This window comes from Tupaia chinensis, unplaced genomic scaffold (assembly GCF_000334495.1).
Source record: "Tupaia chinensis unplaced genomic scaffold, TupChi_1.0 Scaffold000559_1, whole genome shotgun sequence".
NCBI lineage: Eukaryota > Metazoa > Chordata > Mammalia > Scandentia > Tupaiidae > Tupaia > Tupaia belangeri.
The window spans coordinates 406,259-429,920 of NW_006160071.1; the positions used below are offsets into that span (position 1 = coordinate 406,259).

At 42.6% G+C, this 23,662-nt stretch overlaps 1 protein-coding gene and 1 pseudogene across 1 annotated transcript in view; one reads left to right on the plus strand and one right to left on the minus strand.

The window, feature by feature from the left end:
- LOC102478362 (zinc finger protein 615) overlaps nt 1-14,318 on the plus strand; it is a 41,650-nt gene extending 27,332 nt beyond the window's left edge. Inside the window, exons 8-10 of the mRNA XM_027775400.1 lie at nt 6,187-6,313; nt 7,125-7,217; nt 12,814-14,318. Coding sequence (XP_027631201.1) covers nt 6,187-6,313; nt 7,125-7,217; nt 12,814-14,177 — 1,584 coding nt within the window. The 3' untranslated portion in view covers nt 14,178-14,318. The remainder of the gene's footprint in view (nt 1-6,186; nt 6,314-7,124; nt 7,218-12,813) is intronic.
- Nucleotides 14,319-22,752: 8,434 nt separating this feature from the next.
- Nucleotides 22,753-23,459, minus strand: LOC102477935 (prostaglandin E synthase 3 pseudogene; annotated as a pseudogene).
- Between the last annotated feature and the right edge of the window lie 203 nt (nt 23,460-23,662).

The following is a 23,662-nucleotide window of genomic DNA, read 5'->3' on the forward strand; positions in this document are numbered from 1 at the left end:
TCCTCTCTCTCACTCTGTCCCTCTCTGGTCAAATTAAAATAAGCAAATAAATAAAGTTAAATAAAATAATTTTTAAAAAGTATTATTTGTTATTATTTTTAATTTGCTATAGGACACGTGCACTCACAGGAGAGAGAGAGAACAAGCCGCCAGCCACGTGGGAGTCCAACACCTTAACCATAATGCCACCTGCTGGACCCTCTAGTGTGTGTGTGTGTGTGTGTGTATTTTTTTAAGTTTATTTATTGGGGTCAGCAGGTGGCATGTTGTTAAGGTGCTAGACTCCCACATGGCTGCCCACGGCTCAAGACCTAAATGTGGTGGCCTGCTTTCTCTCTTTCTCTGTCTCTCTCTGGTGAGTACACATGCCCTATAACATGTTTAAAATAATAATAATAATAAATAAAATCTTAAAATACATATACTATTGGGTTGTCAGGAAAGTCATGATGTATTTTTCTTTGCAAAAATGCATCATGCCTTTCTCAACGACCTAGTAATTAAATAGAATTCTCTTTTTTTTCCTAGAAGTCCTCTCTCCTTAGTAGCAAAAGAACCACATGAAAGAGGAGAAGCAGGATTTGGATATCAGTATTTCTAGAGGCACATTTGATTCACCACAGAGATTTCTGAACAGAAATGTAGAGCAGATCCAGAAGACATAAAGATAAAGCATTCAGGTTGCCAACTGTTTTCTGGAAACAGAAGAAAATGATCCAGGCCCAGGTAACTGACTTTTGTTTTATTCTTTCCTTACCTCTCTAAGGATTTGTAGAGGTCATTTGTCAGTGGGCTTTTTTTTTTTTTTTTTTTTTTTTTTTTTGGTGGAGGTTTTGTCCTTAGAGTGAGAGAGAGATTTTTGCTATAGGGCGCGTGTGCTCGCCAGAAAGACAGAGACAGAAAGCAAGAAATCACCCCCCAGGGGGGATAGCCACACCCCAATCCCTACTCCTCCATTCTCCTCTTGGGATCTTGGGCACACGCACACGTGCCTGGCGTGAGTTTTAAGCCACCGGGTCCGGGACGTGAACCGTGGTCGACTACATGGGAGTCCAGCAACATAGCCATTACACTAACTGCTGGTCCCTTGTAGAGGTAATTTGTAATGGAAAAATAAGTTTCATTAATCTGAAAAGTAAAAATTTCAAAAAGCAGGATCTAGAGAAAAATAGATTTAGTCTTTAAATTCAACATAAGGAATATGTTTTGTTTATAGGACTAACAGTAAGTTGCTACAGTGGAACATCATGCATGACTAGAGAATCCTATGGGTTACATTAGCTGTCAGCTGGTACAGAATATCTCTGACAGCCAGTACCACCAGATAATCATTGTAATTTACATGGTATGCACCAGTTTTGAATAAATAACAGGTCACTTCCTGGGAACATGCCAGTATTTCATGGCACTTTGGTCTCAGGAAATTTCTTTCATCATTCTTTTTTTTTCTTTTTATTGCTAAAGGACTTACTCCCTCCCCCTGCCAGAAAGAGACAGACAGACAGAAATTTTAAAAGAAGGAAAAAGTACTTTCCAATGGAATGTGATCAAGCCACGTTTTTTTTCTGTTGGGACTCCTTTGGCACAACATGTTTTTTTGAGTGGGGGGTTGTGGATTAGAGATAAATATAAAAATAAACATACAAGAGAAAGTCATGACTCTGAACTGGCCCCAGGTTTATTCTTTGTAAGGGTAGAAAATGGGGGAAGAGTCTTTCCCACTATACACGATGGCAGGCGATAAAGCTGCAAAGCAGGATACTAAGGAGAAGAAACCTGAAGCCAAGAAGGCTGATGCCAGTAGCAAGGTCAAAAAGGGTGACCCCAAGGCTAAAAAGCCCAAGAAGGGGAAGCCCCATTGCAGCCGAAACCCCGTCCTAGTCTGGGGCATCAGCAGATACTCCCGGTCTGCCATGTACTCCAGGAAGACCATGTACAAGAGGAAATACTCGGCCACCAAATCCAGGATTGAAAAGAAAAAGGAGAAGGTTCTTGCGACTGTCACAAAACCGGTTGGTGGAGACAAGAATGGTGGTACCCAGATGGTTAAACTGCGCAAAATGCCTAGGTATTATCCTACTGAAGATGTACCTCGAAAGCTGTTGAGCCAAGGGAAAAAACCCTTCAGTCAGCATGTGAGAAAGCTGCGAGCCAGCATCACTCCTGGGACCATTCTGATCATCCTCACTAGACACCACAGAGGATAGAGAGTGGTTTTCCTGAAGCAGCTGAGCAGTGGCTTGCTACTTGGAACTGGACCGCTGGTTCTCAATCGAGTTCCACTGCGTAGAACACACCAGAAATTTGTCATTGCCTCCTCCACGAAAATTGATATTAGCAAAGTAAAAATCCCAAAGCACCTTGCCGATGCTTATTTCAGAAAAAGAAACTGTGGAAGCCCAGACACCAGGAAGGTGATATCTTCGACACAGAGATGGAGAGATACGAGATTTCAGAGCAGCGCAAGATTGGTCAGAAAGCTGTGGATTCGCAACTTTTGCCAAAAATCAAAGCTGTTCCAGGGCTACCTGCGATCCATGTTTGCCTTTACAAATGGAGTCTATCCTCACAAATTGGTATTCTAGATTTTTTTGTCAAGAACCTAATTAAATAACTGATCATATAAAAAAAAGAAAGAAAGAAAGAGAGAAAATGGGGGAAGAGGAAATGGAATGTAAAGCCATTCATTTTGGGATATTAATTGGCTGAAGATGAGAAGATAACTGGTGTCATGGAGTTGTTTTTTTTTGTCTTTTGGGGCCAGTTTTGATTAAACACGTGACTTTTTTTAGACCTATATCTCTCTGCAGTTTCACTAACAACAGATCCAGCAAGACTTGAACCACAGTCAGCCATGTGGGAATCGAGCGCCCTTAACCACCACGCCACTTGCCATTCCCAATAAAATAATTCTTTTTTCTTTTTTTTAAGAAAAGTTTTTGCTATAGGGCATGTGCACTTGCCAGAAAGACAGAGCGAGACAGAGAGACAGAAAGTGAGAAATCACCCTGTGGGAGGATGACCACACTACAGTCCCTTCTCCATTTTCCTCTCAGGATCTTGGGCATGCACGCACACGTGCCTGGCATGAGTTTAAGCCACTGTGTCCGGGACTTAAACCACGGTCGACTATGTGGGAGTCCAGCGACATAGCCATTATGCCAACAACTGGTCCCCAATGAAATAATTCTTAAAAAAAAGAATTGACCTTATGCAAAGAGAGGTCTGGCCTTTGCCCTCATACTATTGGAGGATGCTCTCTAAGCCCTGGAATGCCCTGCCTAATAGGAATATCTTTGTTTCCTTGAGTGCTTTGACCTCCAGACAGTTTGAATGTGTGATCCATAATGAGGCCCTTGGGCCATGCTATATCAGTTCCAACCTCTGGAAGAATAGAACCAAAAGTTATTAACCCAATTTCTGGAAGGGGCTAGACCTAAGGTCAGCCACGTGGACTATCACTGTGTCTGTGAATGAATATGTGCTGTATGCGTATTAAAAAAATGAGTATACATGGGAACCAGCAGTTAGCGTAATGGCTATGTCGCTGGACTCCCACGTAGTCGACCGCGGTTCGCGTCCCGGACCCGGTGGCTTAAAACTCACGCCGGGCACGTGTGCATGCGTGCCCAAGATCCCGAGAGGAGAATGGAGGAGAAGGGATTGCGACGTGACCATCCCTCCTGGGGGATGATTTCTCACTTTCTGTCTCTATGTCTCTCTCTGTCTGTCTGGCGAGTGCATGCGCCCTATAGTGAAAATCTCTCCAAAAAAAAAAAAGAGTATACAAAGTGGGGAGAGGTCTTTAGTTCATGGAAATTGTGTGTTGTGAAAAAGTGATCTGTGAATTTCAAAATGTTTTTACATCAAAATGAACTCCTAATAGGGGCCAGCAGGAGGCATAGTTGTTAAAGCGCTGGACTCCCACATGGCTGACCTTAGTTCTAGTCCTGTACCTGGTAACTTGAAACTCACACCAGGGTACGTGCATACATGCTCAAAATCCCAAGAGGAGAATGGAGAAAGGATTGTGGTATGGCCATTCCCCCTGAGGGGTGATTTTTCACTTTTTCTCTCTGTCTCTTAAAGTCTCTCCAGTGAGTGCTCGCACCCTATAGCAAAAATCTCTTAAGAAAATAGATAAGTAAACTTATACTTTACTTCCATTTTTCCACAAATATGAGTTCCCCTCTGTTTATCTATCTGCAGACATAGACACAGACATCTAGTATTTTTTTTAGCACATGAATGAATCATAATTCTAAGAATGTACAAGCCAACTCCTTTATATTTTCACAGTCTCTCTGCTACATTCTGGATATTTTTCTCAGTTGTACATTACAGTTCACTATATGTTTAGCATATTATAATTGTGATATAATAAATATATATTTTGGGTTTTATCCTTGATTCTAGGCCAGGGCTCCTAAAAACCTTTGTAATTTTTTAAGTGAAAAAAATGATAGGATTATCTTTTGCTGTGATGTTTTTTCTTGGTTCCTGAAATAGCACTGGAGGGTAAAGGTGAAAGGGGTATCTTTTGTTTTGTGTAACCTGAAGTTGTGTTAATGAGGTAACTTTTGGGCCACTCCTAAGGAGGAGAGGCCAGTTATCAGGGAAAACCAACCATGTGAATAGAGGACTGAAATCGTCACTCTCACCCCCCCAAGACACACACACACACACACACACACACACATACACACACTTCCAGGGAGGGAAGAGGACTGGAGACTTAATCACCAATGGCTAGTGATTTAGTCAGTTGTGCCTATGTAAAAAAAATTAAATGAGGGACCAGTAGATGGTGTAATGGTTACATTGCTGGACTCCCATGTAGTCGAACGGGGTTCAGGTCCCAGACCAGGCAACTTGGAACTCAGACCAGGCGCGTGTGTGTGCACGTGCCCAAAATCCCGAGAGGAGAATGGAGGAGAAGGGATTACAGCATGGCCATCCTCCCCACCCCCGAATGTGATTTCCTGCTTTCTGTTTCTCTAGCAAACACACGCCCTATAACAAAAATCTCTCTTAAAAAAAAAAAAAAAAAAAAAAAAACAGAAATAACAGGTATGGAGTGCTCTGGGGTGGATGAGTATGGATGCCCCATCCCTCTGCCCTGCCCTGTACCTTTTCCTCTATTAGGCTGTCTGTCTGTAATAAAAGAGTTGTATCCTTTTTTTTTTTTTTTTTTTTTTGAGAAGTTTTTGCTATAGGGCACGTGCATTTGCCAGAAAGAGACAGAGAGATAGAAAGTGTGAAATCACCCCCTGGGGGGGGGTGGGCATGCTGCAATCCCTTCTCCATTCTCCTCTTGGGATCTTGGGCACGCACGCACACGCGCCCGGCATGAGTTTAAGCCACCAGGTCCGAGACTTGAACTGCGATTGGCTACATGGGAGTTCAGTGACATAGCCATTATGCCAACTGCTGGTCCCGTATCCTTTCTTATAAACTGGTAATAGTAAGTGAAGTATTTTCCTCAGTTCTCTGTATATATATATATCCTTTGTTATGTAATATGTGTGAATGTTACAGTTCTTTTGGCAAGGTTTAACATGTATGCATTATAAAAACTAATAAATCACATTAATGGATGGTGACTTTATTTACAATTAGAAAATATTTTATTAGGATTTTACTTTTTTTTTTTTTTTCGGAGAGGTTTTTGCTATAGGGTGTGTGTGCTCGCCAGACAGACAGAGAGAGACAGAGAGACAGAAAATGAGAAATCACCCCCCATGGGGGATGGCCATGCCACAGTCCCTTCTACTCCATTCTCTTCTTGGGATCTTGGGCACACATGCACATGCACCCGGCATGAGTTCTTTTTTTGTTTGTTTTTTGGGTTTTTTTACCCTGCATGAGTTTTAAGCCACTGGGTCCAGGACGCGAACCGCAGTCGACTATGTGGGAGTCCAGTGACATAGCCATTACGCTAACTGCTGGTCCCTTCAGGATTTTACTTTTTTACACAATGTATTTACAAGAAAATAGCACCAGGTATATAGAATTGTCAGAAAGGTTGTGATGCATTTTCACATAAAGAAAACAAAAAAAAATACATCATGACTTTTTCGACAGCTCAATAGATGAATCCAATAGAGTAAAAATGAGCAAGAAAACTTTAACATTTCCTGTGTATCAGAAAAAACTCATTCCATTAAATGGTCTGTGTTACTGCAGGAATCCCTGACACTAGAGGATGTGATTGTGAAGTTCACCTGGGAAGAATGGCAACTCTTAGGCCCTGCTCAGAAGGATCTGTACCAGGATGTGATGTTGGAGAACTACAGCAATCTGCTGGCACTGGGTGAGGACAGCTGCTCTACTCAGGGTGCCAGTTGGTGGTCTTTCCTTTCTTTCTCAGTTTCTGAAAGCTCTGCAGGGTTTGTTTGCTCTGAAATGGTAGATTCTCAGTTTTCTTTCTGGTTCCAGATAAGTAGATATATTCTTCTTTTTATGCATGAAAATTATTTTATCTTATAATGTAATATTGTGTCATCTTTTTTTTTTTTTAAGATAGATTTTTGTTCTAGGGTCCATGCACTCACCAGAGAAACAGAGAGAGACAGAAAGCAAGAAATCATCCCCCCAGGGAAATGACCATGCTACAATCCCTTTTCCTCCATTCTTCTTTGAGGATTTTTGGGCATGCACACACACAAGCGTGAGTTTTTTGTTTTTTTTTGTTTTTTTTTGTTTTTTTTGGAGAGGTTTTTGCCATAGGGTTCGTGCGCTCACCAGACAGAGAGAGAGAAAGACAGAAAGCGAGAAATTACCCCCCAGGGGGGATGGCCACACCACAATCCCTTCTCCTCCATTCTCCTCTTGGGATCTTGGGCATGCACGCACACGCACCCGGCGTGAGTTTTAAGCCACCAGGTCCGGGACTCGAACCGTGGTCGACTACATGGGAGTCCAGCGACATAGCCATTATGCCAACTGCTGGTCCCCCCAGCATGAGTTTTAAGCTGCCGGTCCAGGACTCGAACCAGGGTTGACTACCTGGGAGTCCAGCGATATAACCATTAGGCCATCTGTTGGTCCCTCTGTTCTGTCATCTTTACAGACCCCAATCCCATTTTTTTGTGTCTAAGTCATCTATCATTTCCCATGAACAGGGTATCAAGTCAGCCAACCAGATGCGCGCTCTAAGTTGGAGCAAGGAGAACTCTGGATGGTAGATGATAGAGCGCCTGGTGACACCTGTTCAGGTGAGCAAGAGACCCTGCCAAGCAGGAGGCTGTGAAAGTCACCTTCTAGTCAGTCAGAGAAGCTATCATAGCTGGGGGGGCCTTGAGGAAACGTAGAGTGCCTCCTCCCTCCACATATCTTTCTCCCAACATGGTGAGACCTCTTTTTCTGTGTAGGAGTTTAGAGAAAATGTACCCTTTGTTTCTTCTGGTATCTGATCTGTCTCCATCTTATCTACATCTGGACTTTTTGTTTGTACAATTTTACCTTTCCTAGGATTCCCAAATAGTTCCATCTCATGCTCTCCCACCACCTTTGCTGTGAGATTCCACCTCCCAGGCTTCTCTCTAAAGAGAGAATTTTGAATTCCTGACTGTTGCCATTCCTGCCTGCTGGGTAGTGCCCATTTCTCTTTCACCCGTTGTGAGAAACTCAGGACTTGAAGGTAGGATGTCACAAAGAATTGAGACAGGAGAAAAAGAACCAGTTAAAGCAGGGGGCTAAAGCTCTCTTGCAGTAAAAGCAAAACTGTGCCTGAACAGAGCCCATTTATTCTAAATTAGATAAGCAGTGAGGGAGTTTGGTATAAAGAACGGTGTGCAATATACATGACATTCTTTTTTTTTGAGGGGGAGGGTATGGAGTTTTTTGCTGTAGAGCGTGTATGCTCGCTAGAAAGACAGAGACAGAAAATAAGAGATCACCCCCCGGGGGATGACCACACCACAATCCCTTTTCCTCCATTCTCCTCTCGAGATCTTGGGCACACATGCACATGTGCCCTGTGTGAGTTTAAGCCACCAGGTCCGGGACTGAAACCGCAGTCGACTACATGGGAACCCAGCAACATAGCCATTGCTCCATCTGCTGGTCCCAAATACATGACATTCTTTGTAGGCTATGTCCCTGGTACAAGATTAATAACTATCATTAATATAGTACTTGGACAATATCTGGGCTTGTGGAATGATGCCAAACATCTTAAGACACAGCCCATGCTTGGAGCTCCATCCAATTGACCATGAAGTCCCTGCAGCTCTCGGTCTGGGAATGGGGTTGCTTTCTACTCCCTTCTGCGTTCTTCCCTTCTGGCTTATCTCTCAGGTCTGGGCTGGTTTCTGTCTCCAACAACCATCTCCACTGATCTTGGATACTAAGTCCTCAGAGTAAACTGCCCACTTCTATGCGTTTGCTTCTCTTTTCCTCACTGAGTCTCTTCAGAGGTTCTGTTTTTTATTTTCTCATTGATTCTCCTCACTCTTCACAGGGCTCTTCATTCTAATTAACTAGATTCCCTCTGTTTCCTGGCAGAGACTCCAAACTGACATCCCTCTAATGTTACCTAACACAGACTTTAGTTCTATGTTAATGGCAGCTCTCCTGTGAGTCCTTATAACTGCAAGGATCTGGACTCCTCTTTGATCCAAGAAAACCCCTTATCTTTCAGTTCTCTTCTCTCCTGAACATCTCAAATCCTGGCTATTCTGGCCTTACCTCAAATGTTTCCTACCTATACATCTTTCTTTAAAGGTCTCTACTTTTTTTTTTTTTTTTTTTGAGAGGTTTTCACTATAGGGCGCGTGCGCTCGCCAGACAGAAAGAGAGAGACATAGAGACAGAAAGCGATAAATCACCCCCCAGGGGGGATGGTCACACTGCAATCCGCGCCCGGCGTGAGTTTTAAGCCACCGGGTCCGGGACGCGAACCGCGGTCGACTACGTGGGAGTCCAGCGACATAGCCATTACGCTAACTGCTGGTTCCCTAAAGGTCTCTACTTTTCATAATGAAAAAAAAAAAAACATTTTAAAGAATTACTTTATTTATCCATATATATATTTTTTTTAATTTTACCAGAGAGGGACAGAGTAATGGGGGACAGAGTGAGAAAGCAAGCCATCCCATCTGGGATTCAAACTGTTGTCAGTCATGTGGGAGTCCAGCTCATCACCTGCCAGCCCCCCAAATTTTTTCAATCTGCTAGAGGCTATGTATGCTTTCCAGAAAGAGAGAGAGAGAGAGAAAGAAGGAAAGTAAGAACGCATCCCCGTATGGGGCATGGCCATGCCACAACCCTTTCTCTTCCATTTCTTCCTGCTTTCAGGATCTTGGGCATGCACAAACATGTACCTGGCATGTTTCTCAACCACACAATCTGAGATTTGAACTGCCATGTGGCATCCACTCACCTTAATCACCACACCATTAGTTGGCCCCATGATGAATTTTTTTTTTTTTCGTTCCTGAGAGAAAGACAGGCATCCCTTACAGGGTCTCAACACACCATAATCCTTCCTACAACCCTTCAGCCAGTCAGCAGCATGGATGTACCAATGGGCATGCCTGTTATGCTCAGGTTGACCTGGATCCAAACCCAGAGCCTTTCCACAAGGCTCCAGCATTATACAGCAGTGCTCTACCCCATGTGCCAAGTTGAATCCAAATTCAACTAGAAAAAATATTTTCAATGTTTCTTGGGTCTGCCAGTGGTGTGATGGTTGAGGTGACTAGATCCCACATGACTGACTATGTGGTTTGAGTCCTGGACCCAGCATCTTGAAAAACATGCCAATTGTGTGTGCCTGTCTACCCAAAATTGTGAGAATAGAGGAGGGATTGCAATGTGACCATCCCCTTGGGGGCTGATTTCTCACTTTCCCTCTTTCTATCTTTGGTGAGCACACATGGCCTATGGAAAAAAAACTAAGAAAAAAAAATTTTTTTTTTTCTGGTAGCACAGTATATGCTATCATAGGATAACAGCAGTGAGCAAAAACATACAGACAATCAACACCAAGTTCAACAATGAATCTGTCAATGAGCCTTGCCCTCCATAACCTGATTTCCTCCACATCTATCTTCATAGCTCCTTCAAGCTACTCTTCACAACCTGGAACTGCTTTTCTTGTGCTTCTTTGTGCTTTTCAGTTATTTTACCAGGTCACCATATAGGCTCCATGAACAACCCCAACACTAGCACCACACTTGGTGTACAGTTGTTATTCAGTAAGGAACTGGGGATTGAATGAACCTATCCCTTTGGAGAGGGTGGCCTCCAGCCTCTGATCTGCTGCTCACAGTGAATCACTTATATTTTATAGTTACGCGTGTTTTACAAAGCCTTATTTAGAAAGCCGCCAATTCTGTATTTATTCATTAGGAATTACCTAACCTTTTTTCTATGCTAACGGCTTTTATCTTTTGGTTTGTTCATATGATTGTTTTTCCCAGTGTGAGAGGAATATTAATCATGATATTTTGGGCCAGCCTGTGGTATGGAGGTAAAAACTATCAGATCCCACATGGCCCACTCTACGATTGGAATCCCAGACCTGGTGGCTTGAAAACTATGCCAGGTCTGTATATCCACACTCAAAATCCTAAGAGGAGAATGGAGAAGGGACTGTAGTATGTCCATCTCCCAGAGGGGATGATTTCTGTTTTCTCCCTGTCTCTTCTCTGTCTCTCTCTGACAAGTACATGTGCCCTATAGCAAACTAAAAACAAAACAAAACAAAAACATGAATTTTATTTACTTTCATGTCATAAAATTATCACTAAAGAAATACCTCTCATCAAAGTATTTTTTAATAGTTTCTTTTTTTAAGAATTATTTTTGCCTTAGGATGCATGTGCTCACCGGGGAGAGAGACAGATACAGAGATGGGGAGAGAGACAGATACAGAGACAGTGAGAGGAAAAGTGAGAAATCACTCCTCAGAGGGGATGGCCACACCACAACCCCTTTTCCTCCATTCTTCCAGGATCTTGGGCATGCATGCACATGCACCCAGCATGAGTTTCAAGCCACTGGGTCCAGGACTCGAACCACGGCTAGCCAGGTGGGAGTCCAGTGACATAACCACTATGCCATCTGTTGGCCCTCTTTTTTTAAGAGATATTTTTGCTATAGGGTACATGCATTCACTGTAGAAACAGAGAGAAAGGGAAAATCATCCCCCCTTAAGGGATAGCCACACCACAATTTCTTCTCCTCCATTCTCTCAGAATTTTGAGCACACATGCACATGTGCCTTGCATGAGTTTCAAGCCACCAGGTTGAAGACTTGAACTGTGGTAAGCCATGTGGGAATTCAGCGCCTTAACCACTACACCATCTGCTGGCCCCAGTTCATTTATTTATTTCATGAGATAGACAGACAGGTACCCCCAATAGGGTCTTCATGATCCACCCCCAGCCTCACTCGCCCAGATCATGGACATACACAGGTGCTCAGTGTGCTGAGGATGTGAGCCTGAGCCCTTCTCTATAAGGAGAGCATCACAGAACATTGGGTTACTACTGCAGCACCATCAGGCCACTAAATATCTTCATAGTTACGCGTGTTTTACAAAGCCTTATTTAGAAAGCCGCCAATTCTGTATTTATTCATTAGGAATTACCTAACCTTTTTTCTATGCTAACGGCTTTTATCTTTTGGTTTGTTCATATGATTGTTTTTCCCAGTGTGAGAGGAATATTAATCATGATATTTTGGGCCAGCCTGTGGTATGGAGGTAAAAACTATCAGATCCCACATGGCCCACTCTACGATTGGAATCCCAGACCTGGTGGCTTGAAAACTATGCCAGGTCTGTATATCCACACTCAAAATCCTAAGAGGAGAATGGAGAAGGGACTGTAGTATGTCCATCTCCCAGAGGGGATGATTTCTGTTTTCTCCCTGTCTCTTCTCTGTCTCTCTCTGACAAGTACATGTGCCCTATAGCAAACTAAAAACAAAACAAAACAAAAACATGAATTTTATTTACTTTCATGTCATAAAATTATCACTAAAGAAATACCTCTCATCAAAGTATTTTTTAATAGTTTCTTTTTTTAAGAATTATTTTTGCCTTAGGATGCATGTGCTCACCGGGGAGAGAGACAGATACAGAGATGGGGAGAGAGACAGATACAGAGACAGTGAGAGGAAAAGTGAGAAATCACTCCTCAGAGGGGATGGCCACACCACAACCCCTTTTCCTCCATTCTTCCAGGATCTTGGGCATGCATGCACATGCACCCAGCATGAGTTTCAAGCCACTGGGTCCAGGACTCGAACCACGGCTAGCCAGGTGGGAGTCCAGTGACATAACCACTATGCCATCTGTTGGCCCTCTTTTTTTAAGAGATATTTTTGCTATAGGGTACATGCATTCACTGTAGAAACAGAGAGAAAGGGAAAATCATCCCCCCTTAAGGGATAGCCACACCACAATTTCTTCTCCTCCATTCTCTCAGAATTTTGAGCACACATGCACATGTGCCTTGCATGAGTTTCAAGCCACCAGGTTGAAGACTTGAACTGTGGTAAGCCATGTGGGAATTCAGCGCCTTAACCACTACACCATCTGCTGGCCCCAGTTCATTTATTTATTTCATGAGATAGACAGACAGGTACCCCCAATAGGGTCTTCATGATCCACCCCCAGCCTCACTCGCCCAGATCATGGACATACACAGGTGCTCAGTGTGCTGAGGATGTGAGCCTGAGCCCTTCTCTATAAGGAGAGCATCACAGAACATTGGGTTACTACTGCAGCACCATCAGGCCACTAAATATCTTCATTCCAAATCAGGACGATGGAAACTCACTGTTCTTTTCTCTTGTAGAAGTCTGGGAAGCTGATGCTCATCTGTGGGAGCACTTACATCATGGAAGTGCAGTGAACAGGTTGCAGCAATGGCATGAACATAACGCATGGGAAAATATTCTTCATCAGAGCAAAACTCAGTTCCTGTTAAGACAACATCATGATATATTTGACTTGCGTGGAAAAAATATGAAATCAAATTTAACTTTAGTTAACCAGGGCAGTAGTAGTGAAATAAAGAACCCTGCTGTGTTTACTGGAAATGGAGAATCCTTTCTCCATGCCAACCATGAACAGTTTTATACTGAAATGAAATTCCCTGCAAATCAAAAATTCATCAACACTAAGTCCCCATTTATTAGTCCTAAGCACCAGAAAACTAAAAAAATGGTAAAGCCTCACATATGCAGTGAATGTGGGAAGGCCTTCATTAAAAAGTCTTGGCTCACTGATCACCAGATTATTCACACAGGAGAAAAACCCCACAGATGTAGTCTATGTGGGAAAGCATTCTCCAGAAAGTTCATGCTCACGGAACACCAAAGGACACATACAGGAGAAAAACCTTATGAGTGTACTGAATGTGGCAAAGCCTTTCTTAAGAAATCACGGCTCAACATACATCAGAAAACACACACTGGAGAAAAGCCCTATATATGCAGCGAATGTGGAAAAGGCTTCATCCAGAAAGGAAATCTCATTGTACACCGGCGAATTCATACAGGCGAGAAACCCTATATATGTAATGAATGTGGGAAAGGCTTCATCCAAAAGACATGTCTCATTGCACATCAGAGATTTCACACAGGAAAGACTCCCTTTGTGTGCAGTGAGTGTGGAAAATCCTGTTCTCAAAAGTCTGGTCTCATTAAACATCAAAGAATTCACACGGGAGAGAAACCCTTTGAATGCAATGAATGTGGAAAAGCCTTTACCACAAAGCAAAAACTCATTGTCCATCAAAGAACTCATACAGGAGAGAGACCCTATGGCTGCAAGGAGTGTGGGAAAGCTTTTGCATATATGTCTTGCCTTGTTAAGCATAAGAAAATACACACAAGGGAGAAACAGGGAGATTCAGTCAAGGTCCAGATTCCTGTAGAGAATCACCTCTCATTACATACCAGTGATGCCATGCAGGAGAAAAACCCTGTTAACATGATGACTGTGCAAATGCCTTCTGTGGTTCCACAGACATCATTAAATGTCAGTGGCCTTCTAGCAGATAGGAACGTAGTCCTGATGGGACAGTCTGCGTCCAGATGTGCACCCTCAGGAGATAACAAAGGACTCTCACAGGAGCAAAACCTTACAAATGCAATGAATGTACTTGTGCCTTCAGTAATCAAGTATGTCTTATTTTATGTCCCAGAAAATCCATAGGAAAAATCTCAGATATGTTCTAGCATGAAAGGGTTGAGCAGAAATTTCTAGTTCATTATATGGCTGAGAGAAACTATCAATGCAGAGACTGGGAAAAACCTGATATAGTCATATTATTAAAGTGTATGCACTGAAACAGAGGAACCACTTGCTGTTACCCAAACACACAAAATTGCTATTGTGTCAATTAAATGAGTGATGGAAGCCAGAGTTCATTCAAGTGGATGAAATAAGTGCTGTGAATCTTAAAAACAGATAAGATTGGGGCCAGCAGGTGGTGTGGCAGTTAAGGTGCTGGGTCCCACATGTCTGACTCCCCACGTTTTGAGTCTCAGACTCAGCAGCCTGAAAAACACATGGGGCGCATGTGTGTATGTGCCCGGAATCTTGAAGAAATGGAGGAGAAGGGATTTCTGCGTGGCCATATCTTCTAGCAGGTAATTTCTCACTTTCCCTCTCTTTGTCTCCTTCCAGAGAGCCCACGTACCCTGTGACAAAAAATAAAGGAAGAAAGAAAAAAGAAAACAAATAAAATTGGGACCAACAGATGGCATAATGGTTATGTCACTGAACTCCCATGTAGTTGACTGCGGTTCAAGTCCTGGACCCAGTGACTTAAACTCAACACCGGGCGCGTGTGCATGCGTGCCCAAGATCCTGAGAGGAGAATGGAGGAGAAGGGATTGCAATGTGGCCATCCCCCAGGGGTGTTGATTTCTCGCTTTCTATCTCTGTGTCTCTCTCTGTGTTTCTGGCGAGCACATACACCCTATGGCAAAAATCTCTCCAAAAACAACAACAACAAACACACATAAGATCATCAGTCTTGTCAAAATCAGAACATTGCTACGAGTGAAAAACCACATGATAGGTAGATGGTGGACAGATGGCTACTGGATTAAGTAGAATGTTGAGCTACATGTATGTCAATTTAGTTTCCCCATACCAGTATGAAGGATTAATTGAATAGTAGGACATTTACCATAAACTTTTATAATTTTATTTATTTATGAGAGAGGGAAAGTGAGAAAGCAAGCCACCAGGTCCGGTACTTAAACCGCAGTCGGCCATGTGGGAGTGTCCAGCACCTTAATCACCACGCCACCTGCTGGTCCCTTATAATTTTTTTAATTTTTAAAAATTTGGGGAGCTAGCAGGTGGCATGGTGGTTAAGATGCTAGACCCCATGTGGCCAACTGTGTTTCAAGTCCCAGATCTGATGGCTTGCTTTCTCTCTCTCTGGTCAAATTAAAAGCAATAATAAAATTAAATAATTTTTGACTTAGGCCAAATGCTTTTGCTAGAGAGAGACAAAGACAGTGAGAGGGTAAGGGAGAAATCACTCCCACCCCTGGCAGAAGGCCTTGCCTCAATCCTTTCTCCATTTTCCTCCCAGGATCTTGGGCACTTACACACATGCCTGACATGAATTTATTTGTTAGTTTTTTTGGAGAGGTTTTTGCTATAGGGTGCATGCACTCACCAGAAACACAGAGAGACACAGAAAGCGAGAAATCACCTTCTGGGGGGGATGGCCACATCACATTCCCTTCTCCATTCTCCTCTCGCGATCTTGGGCATGCACGCACACACGCCCGGCATGAGTTTAATCCACTGGGTCCAGGACTCAAACCACGGTTGACTACATGGGAGTCCAGCGACAGCCATTATGCCAATTGCTGGTCCCAAATTTTTTATTTTTTAGAGATTTTTGCTATAGGGTGCATGCACTATACAGAGAAAGCGAGAAAGGTACTCCCCACCTTGAGGGTTGGCCATACTACAATCCCTTTGTCATTCTCTTGGAATTTTGGGAACATACATGCGCTTGGTGTGAGTTTCAAGCTGGTGCATCCAGGACTTGAACTGTGGTCGGCCATGTGGGAGTCCAGTGAAGTAACTGTTACACCATCTGGGCCCATTATTTTTTAAATTTACTATAGGTGGGGCTGGCAGGTGGTATGGTGGTTAAGGGTGATGGATTCCCACATGGGCAACTGAAGTTTGAGTGTGGACCTGGCAGCTTATTTTCTCACTTTCACTTTCTCTTTCTTGCTCTGTCCCTTTCTGGTCAAATTTTTAAAAATAAAGTTAAATTAAATCTTTTTTTTTTAAAGGATAATTTTTTAAAAATTGCTGTAGGGCACATACACTTACCAGAGAGAGACAGGAAAAGTGAAAAAACAAACTGCTAGGTCCAGGACCTGAACCATAGTTGGTCAGGTGGAGGTCCAGTACCTTAACCATCATGCTACTTTCTAGTCCTAACTTAGAATTTAATTTTACTTTGTTATTTTTAGAAGAGTTATTTAATTTTATTATCATTATCATTATTATTATTATATAACTTGACCAGAGAGACACAGAGAGAGAAGGAAAGTAAGAAAGCAAGCCACCAGGTTTAGAACTCGAACCATGGTTGGTCAAGTGGGAGTCCAGTGCCCCAACCACCACACCACCTGCCAGCCCTAGAATTTTTTTTTTTTTGAGAGGTTTTTGCTATAGGGTGTGTGCACTCGCCAGACAGAGACATGGAGACAGAAAATGAGAAATCACCCCCCAGGGGGATGGTCATGCTGCAATCCCTCCTCCTCCATTCTCCTCTTGGGATCTTGGGCACACAAGCACATGCGCCTGGCGTGAGTTCTAAGCCACCGGGTCCGGGATGTGAACCACGGTCGACTACATGGGAGTCCAGTGACATAGCCATTACACTAACTGCTGGTTCCCTAGAATTTTTAATTGTACAAAGGAACCTATGAAATAGCCTTACATTGAGTCAGTTTGTTTCATTAAGATTTGACAAACCATTCTTTTGTACCTGATCCTGTGGTCAGAGTTGTGAGCAAAACAAAGTCCATGGAGAGAGCATCAAGTTAGATTATTATTTTTTAGAGTTTTTTTTTTCCTATAGGGTGTGTACACTTGCCAAACAGAGAGAAACTGGGAAATCACCTCCCCTCCCCCCCGGGAAATCACCGTTCCAGGGAGGATGGCCACACCACAATCACTTTTTTTTTTTCTTTTGGCTATAGGGGGCATGCACTCGCAAGAAAGACAGAGACAGAAAGCGAGAAATCACCCCCCAGAGGGGATGGCCACACTGCAATCCCTTCTCCTCCATTCTCCTCTTGGGATCTTGGGCACACATGCAAACATGCCTGGTGCGAGTTTAAGCCACCAGGTCTGGGACTCAGACTGCAGTCAATTACATGGGAGTTCAGTGACATAGCAATTATGCCAACTACTGGTCCCCCCAATCACTTCTGCTCCATTCTCTTCTCTGGATTTTGGGCACACACACTCATGCGCCTGGCATGAGCTTTAAGCCACTCGGTTGGGACTTGAACCATGGTCAACTATGTGGGAGTCCAGCAACATAATCATTATGCCATCTGCTGGCCCCAAGTTAGATTATTTTTATGTGATATCTTTATTGCCCAGCTAGTCTTGTCAGAGGGTATTAGTATCTGTATTAGGTGAAATGGACATGAAGGAACTGGTTTAAGGAGATAATATTCAAGAAGCATATGATTGGGACTGGCAGGTGGTGTGGTGGTTAGAGGTGCTGGACTCCCGTGGAGCCAAGTGTGGTTTGAGTCCCACACCTGGTGGCTTGCTTTCTCACTTTCCCTCTCTTTTTCTCTCACTCACTCTGTCCTTCTCTGGTCAAATTGAAATAAATACATACGTATGTACATAAAGTTAACTAAAAAGTAATTCTTTTAAAAAGAAAAAAAAAGATGGGGCCAGCAATTAGCGTAATGGCTGTGCTGTGCTGCTGAACTCCCATGTAGCCAACCGCGTCGAGTCCCAGCCCTGGTGGCTTAAATTCACACCGGGCGAATGTGCTTGTGTGCCCAAGATCCTGAGAGGAGAATGGAGGAGAAGGGATAGCGGAGTAGCCAAACCCCTGGGGTGATTTCTCGCTTTCTATCTCTCTGTCTTTCTCTGTTGATGGCGAGCGTGCACGCCTTATAGCAAAAACCTTTAAAAAACAAACATTATTTTGAGGGACTAGACTGTTCCTAATGGTACTTAAGCATTGTGTTCTAACCTTAGAACACAAGTGTTTTAAGTGCTATGTCTTGGGAGCCAGCAGGTGGCATGGTGGTTAGGGGTGCTGGACTCTCACATGGCTGACCATAGTTTGAGTCCCTGACCTGGCAGCTTGCTTTCTTACTGCCCCCCACATACTCTGTCCCTCTCTGATCAAATTAAAAATAAATAAAATAAAAATAATTCTTAAAAAAAAAAAAAAGAAAGAAAGAAATCAGGGGCCAACAGGTGGTGAGGTGGTTCAAGGTGGATTCCCACATGGCCGGCCATGGTTCGTGTCCCAGACCTGGCAGCTTGGTTTTCCACTTTTTCTCTCTATCTCCCTGTTTCCCTCTCTGGTCAAATTGAAATGAACAAATGAATAAATAAATAAATAAATTTAATAAAGTAATTAAGAAAAATAATTTTTTGAGAGGTTTTCGCTATAGGGCGGGTGCACTCACCAGACAGACAGAGACAGAGACAGAAAGCGAGAAATCACCCCCCAGGGGGGATGGCCACGCTGCAGTCCCTTCTCCTCCATTCTCCTTTCGGGATCTTGGGCATGCATGCACACACGCCCAGGGTGTGGGACGCGAACCACGGTCAACTATGTGGGAGTCCAGCGACATAGCCATTACACTAACTGCTGGTCCCAAGAAAAATAAATTTAACAATATGCTGATGTATTCTTTCTCCAAGAGATTCAAATTCTATGATAATTTTTCTTGATACTTACATTTTGGGGTGGGGGTGGTTTGCTATAGGGTGCATGTGCTTTCCAGAGAGAGAGACAGAAAGCAAGAAATCACTTCCATGGGGATGGCCCTACCGCAATCCCTTCTCCATTCTCCTCTCAGTATTTTGAACACACACACACATACACGGTGTGAATTTGAAGCCACCAGGTCTGGGATTCAAACTGCAGTCAACTACATGGGAGTCCAGCAATGTAACAATTACACCATCTGCTGGTCCTAAGGCTATTAAATTTTAAGTAAAAATTTTAAGAATTTATAACTTCATTTCTCAAGCAGACTGGCCACCTTTCAAGTACTCAGTAGTCAAATATGAGTAGTGGCTACAAAGCCATCAGCAAAATTTTAAGCCACTGGGTAGCTTCTATCATTTTCATCATCCCAGAAATTTATATTGTAGATGGGGGGCAGGGGGGCTCACATGACTTTATGTTCCCAATGCATAGAAGTAAAAACCTATATGTGAGTTCTTTAAGATGCACTTAGAAAATGGATATTATGAAAAAATTATGCATGGACCTTGATATTTTGTTGCACCAAAGTAAGCTCATAAGTTTTCTCAAACTTGAAGTCTATGATATTGATTTAGAAAGCAAATGAATGATGTTCTAATCAGTGTGTATTTTGTCACCAAAGGAAAGGACAATTTTTTTAGAATTATTTTAACTTTATTATGATGATTATTTTCCAATTTGACCAGAGAGAGACAGAGAGAGGGAAAGTGAGAAAGGAAGCCACCAGGTCCAGGACTTGAACCATGGTTAGCCATGTGGGAGTCCAGTGCTCTCAACCACCACAGCATCTGCCAGCACCAGAGAAGGACAATTCTTTTTCTTGTTCTTTTAAAAAAGAATTATTAATGGCCAGCAGGTGGCGTGGTGATTAAGGTGCTGGATACTCCCACGTGGCCGAACATGGTTCGAGTCCCAAACATGGTTTGAGTCCCAGGCCTGGTGGTTTGCTTTCCCACTTTCCTTCTTTCTGTGTGTTTGTCTTTCTCTGGTCAAATGAAAGTGATTGAATGAATAAATAAGATTAAACAAATAATTGTTTAAAAATAAACAATTATTTATTCATTCATTTATTTTCATTTGACCAAAGAAACACACACACACACACACACACACACAGAGAGAAAGTGAGAAAGCAAGCCACCGAACCTTGGTCCGCAATGTGGGCGTATCTAGTGCCTTAACCACCATGCCACTTGCTGGTCCCCAGAGGAGGACAATTCTAAAGAAAGGAACTGTCATCTAAAACTGTGTGCATTTCTGCACATATGCTTAAATAAGACTTAGTAGCTGAATATAAAAGGGAAAAGGCAGAAATGAAAAAAACATCCCTAGAATAAAGAGAACGCAAAGGCAGATGAGAAGCAGAGTACAATAGATGGGAAGAGGAGGCAAGTTCTCTTGGAGATGTTCTGGAGATGAGTCCTTATGTTTGTTCACAGGCTTGTTACCCATGAGTTTCCATCTCAAAAATCTGGGCTCCTCTGTGACCTGCCGAGGTGAGACAGCTGGTCTCCCTTCATTTCTTTTTTTTTCTTGTCCTTTTTTTGGAGAGGTTTTCGCTATAGGGCACATGCGCTCGCCAGAGAGACAGAGAGACAGACAGCGAGAAATCACCCTCCCCAGGGGGCATGGCCACATTGTAATCCCTTCTCCATTCTCCTCTCGGGATCTTGGGCATGTACGCATGAGCATGAGTTTAAGCCACTGGGTTCAGGACTCGAACTGCAGTCGAGTACGTGGGAGTCCAGTGACATAGCCATTATACTAACTGCTGGTCCCATCTTTTTTTTTTTTTTTTTTTTATGAGATGATTTTGCTATATGGCATGTCCACTCACCAGAGAGATTGAGACACAGAGAGAAAAAGCAAGAAATCACCCCCCAAGGGGTATGGCCACCGTGCAATCCCCTCTTCTCCATCTCTTCTCAGGATTTTGCACACATACATGCACCTGGCATGAGTTCAAGCCTCCAGGTCTGGGACTCGAACCACTGTCAGTCATGTGGGAATCCAGCACTTTAACCACTATGCCACCTGCTGGCCCCATCTTAATTTTTATTTTCCTGGTAATAAGACTCTTGATTGTCTTTATCCAACCTTTTTTTTTTTTTAATTGTCAGAGGGCACATGCATGAGACAGAGAGAGAGAGAAAGCAAGCATGGCCTGCTATATGGGATCCAGCTCCCTTAACCACTAGGCTGTGGGGCCATCCCAATCCAAAATTCTTAACCTTGACCCGATGAGGGTATATATACTATCCAAGTTAAAACAGTGATCCTGCTTCTAGAAAAAGAAGAAAAGCTGTGCTATGGCTGTCCCAAATTTACTTGAAATTCTGATTTGTTGGTAATTCACTCTTTCAGGAATATTCTAAAGTACTATCACTGTGCAAGGCCTTGTTTTACACACTGAGGACACATTGAACAAAACAGGTAAAGGAAAAATCTTTATGGACCTTTCCATCACGTGAAGCAAAGAAACAGTTCAGTGATTTATATAATGTCAGGAAGAAGAAAAGCCAAGCAATAGACAATAATATATAGGTACTAATGGGGCTCTTTTTTCCCCCCTTAGTCCCAGGAAAGGCTTTTCTAGATGGATGTAATTTATTTATTTTTTAAAATAATGATTTAATTTTATTCATTTATTTTAATTTGACTAGAGAGAGAGAGAGAGAAAGTGAGAAAGCAAGACACCAGGTTCAGGACCTGAACCATGGTCAGTCATGTGGGAGTGTCCAGCCCCTTAACTACCACACCACCTGCTGGTCCCCTGGATAGGTGTAATTTAAACCAAGAAGTGCTGAGAGGAGCCAGCCATCATACAGTTTGTAAGCAGAGAGAGTCTGGGACTGTTTCTAATAGTTGTCTGAGGGCTTTCTGCCTCAGGAGTATGAGAAATTTCAAAATGCAATTTTTTAAAAATTATTTAACTTTATTTATTACTCTTTTAAGAGGAGGATAACACATTTAGTTTTATTTCAATCAAATCATAACACTTTCTGCTCCAACTGCTGCAAAGTGCATCTACAATTTTCCATTACAGATCCACTTTAAAAGGTTTCCTGTGACATTACAGCAAGCCTCTTTCTTCAGAGGATTCTTTCAAATTCTTCCTCAAATAAAAACTCTATTTCAGTAAATGGTAAATACATGAATTACAGTAAACCAGACATTTAAAAGGACAGCCAAGAAGTCTTCCAACAGTTTATTAGGAAGAATGTAGACATTTAAAAAATCCCCACTGTCATGAACATAAATTGAGTTTTTTCAGCCCTAGTATAAGCTGAATCAAAAAAGGAAAGAAAAAATCCAATAGTGTATTAACATTTTTTTAACTCATTTGCCACACTGACAGTGCAAATACAAATCTGGCCTAAATATTCAGACTCTCAAGCAACAATGTACAGCTTTCTTTGTCCTCCATGCTAAGAGATGTAAAAGCTTAAGGGCCAAACAATACCAAATATATAGGCTTCAAAAACCATCTAAGGGGACCAGCAGTTAGTGTAATGGCTATGTCGCTGGACTCCCATGTAGTTGACCGCAGTTTGAGTCCCAGGCCCGGTGGTTTAAACTCATGGCATGCGCGTGTGCGTGTGTGCCCAAGATCCCGAGAGGAGAATGGAGGGGAAGAGATTGCGGTGTGGCCATCCTCCTTGGGGGTGATTTCTCACTTTCTGTCTCTCTGTCTGTCTGGCGAGCACACGGGCCCTATAGTGAAAACCTCTCAAAAAAAAAAAAAAATACTGCCCCATACAATGGTACTTATCAACCCTTAGTGAAGACTTTTAAAAAACAAACAGGTTGAAAATGGGTTAAAGGAGGCAAATACAGCATCTGCCTTTAGAGCCAACAACTCGGGAATTCTCTCAATTATGAAATCTTGCAGAGAAGTTCTTTTTCTTTCTCAAAATCCAGGTGATGAGAACATTCCTTACTCCAGATCTGGCATTTTTTCATCATCACTGTCTTGTGAATCATCATCTGCTTCATCTACTGCTGGTAAATCTACATCCTCGTCACCACCCATGTTGTTCATCATCTCAGAGAAACGATCAAAATTAGACATGTCTTCATCTGAATCGTCTTCCCCGTCTTTCCAATTATTGAAGTTCACACTAAGCCAATTATGCTTCGCCCTTTCTTTTGTTAACCTTGGCCATGACTGTCCAGATTTTCCTTTCCGTAAACAACACAAAATTGATCTATGCATTCTTTTATGCTTGGAATCATTTGGATCAATACAATGCAAAAGATCAATTTTATTTAAATTTATCACTTCCGAGACAACTAAATGTAAGTTTGGATATTTCAAAATTTACATTAACATCTTCACTGTCTTCAACACAAAATTCGATGAAGATATAGTCCCTTTATACCACTTTGCAGAAGCAGGCTGCATTGTGAATGGGACAGGGGGACGGGAGAATGGGTGCCAGGCAGTCGACTCCTCTCCAGTGGCAATTCCAGCATTTTGTGCCTGGTCGTGGCCTCTGCTCATTATTATTATTGTTTTTAATTTGACCAGAGAGAGAGAGAAAGTGAGAAAGCAAGCCACCAGGTCCAGAACTTGAACCATAATCAGCCATCTGGGAGTCCAGTGCCTTAACCAGCACTCCACCTGCCAGTCCCAAAATGCAAATTCCTTTTTTACAAAATAATCATTTTATTT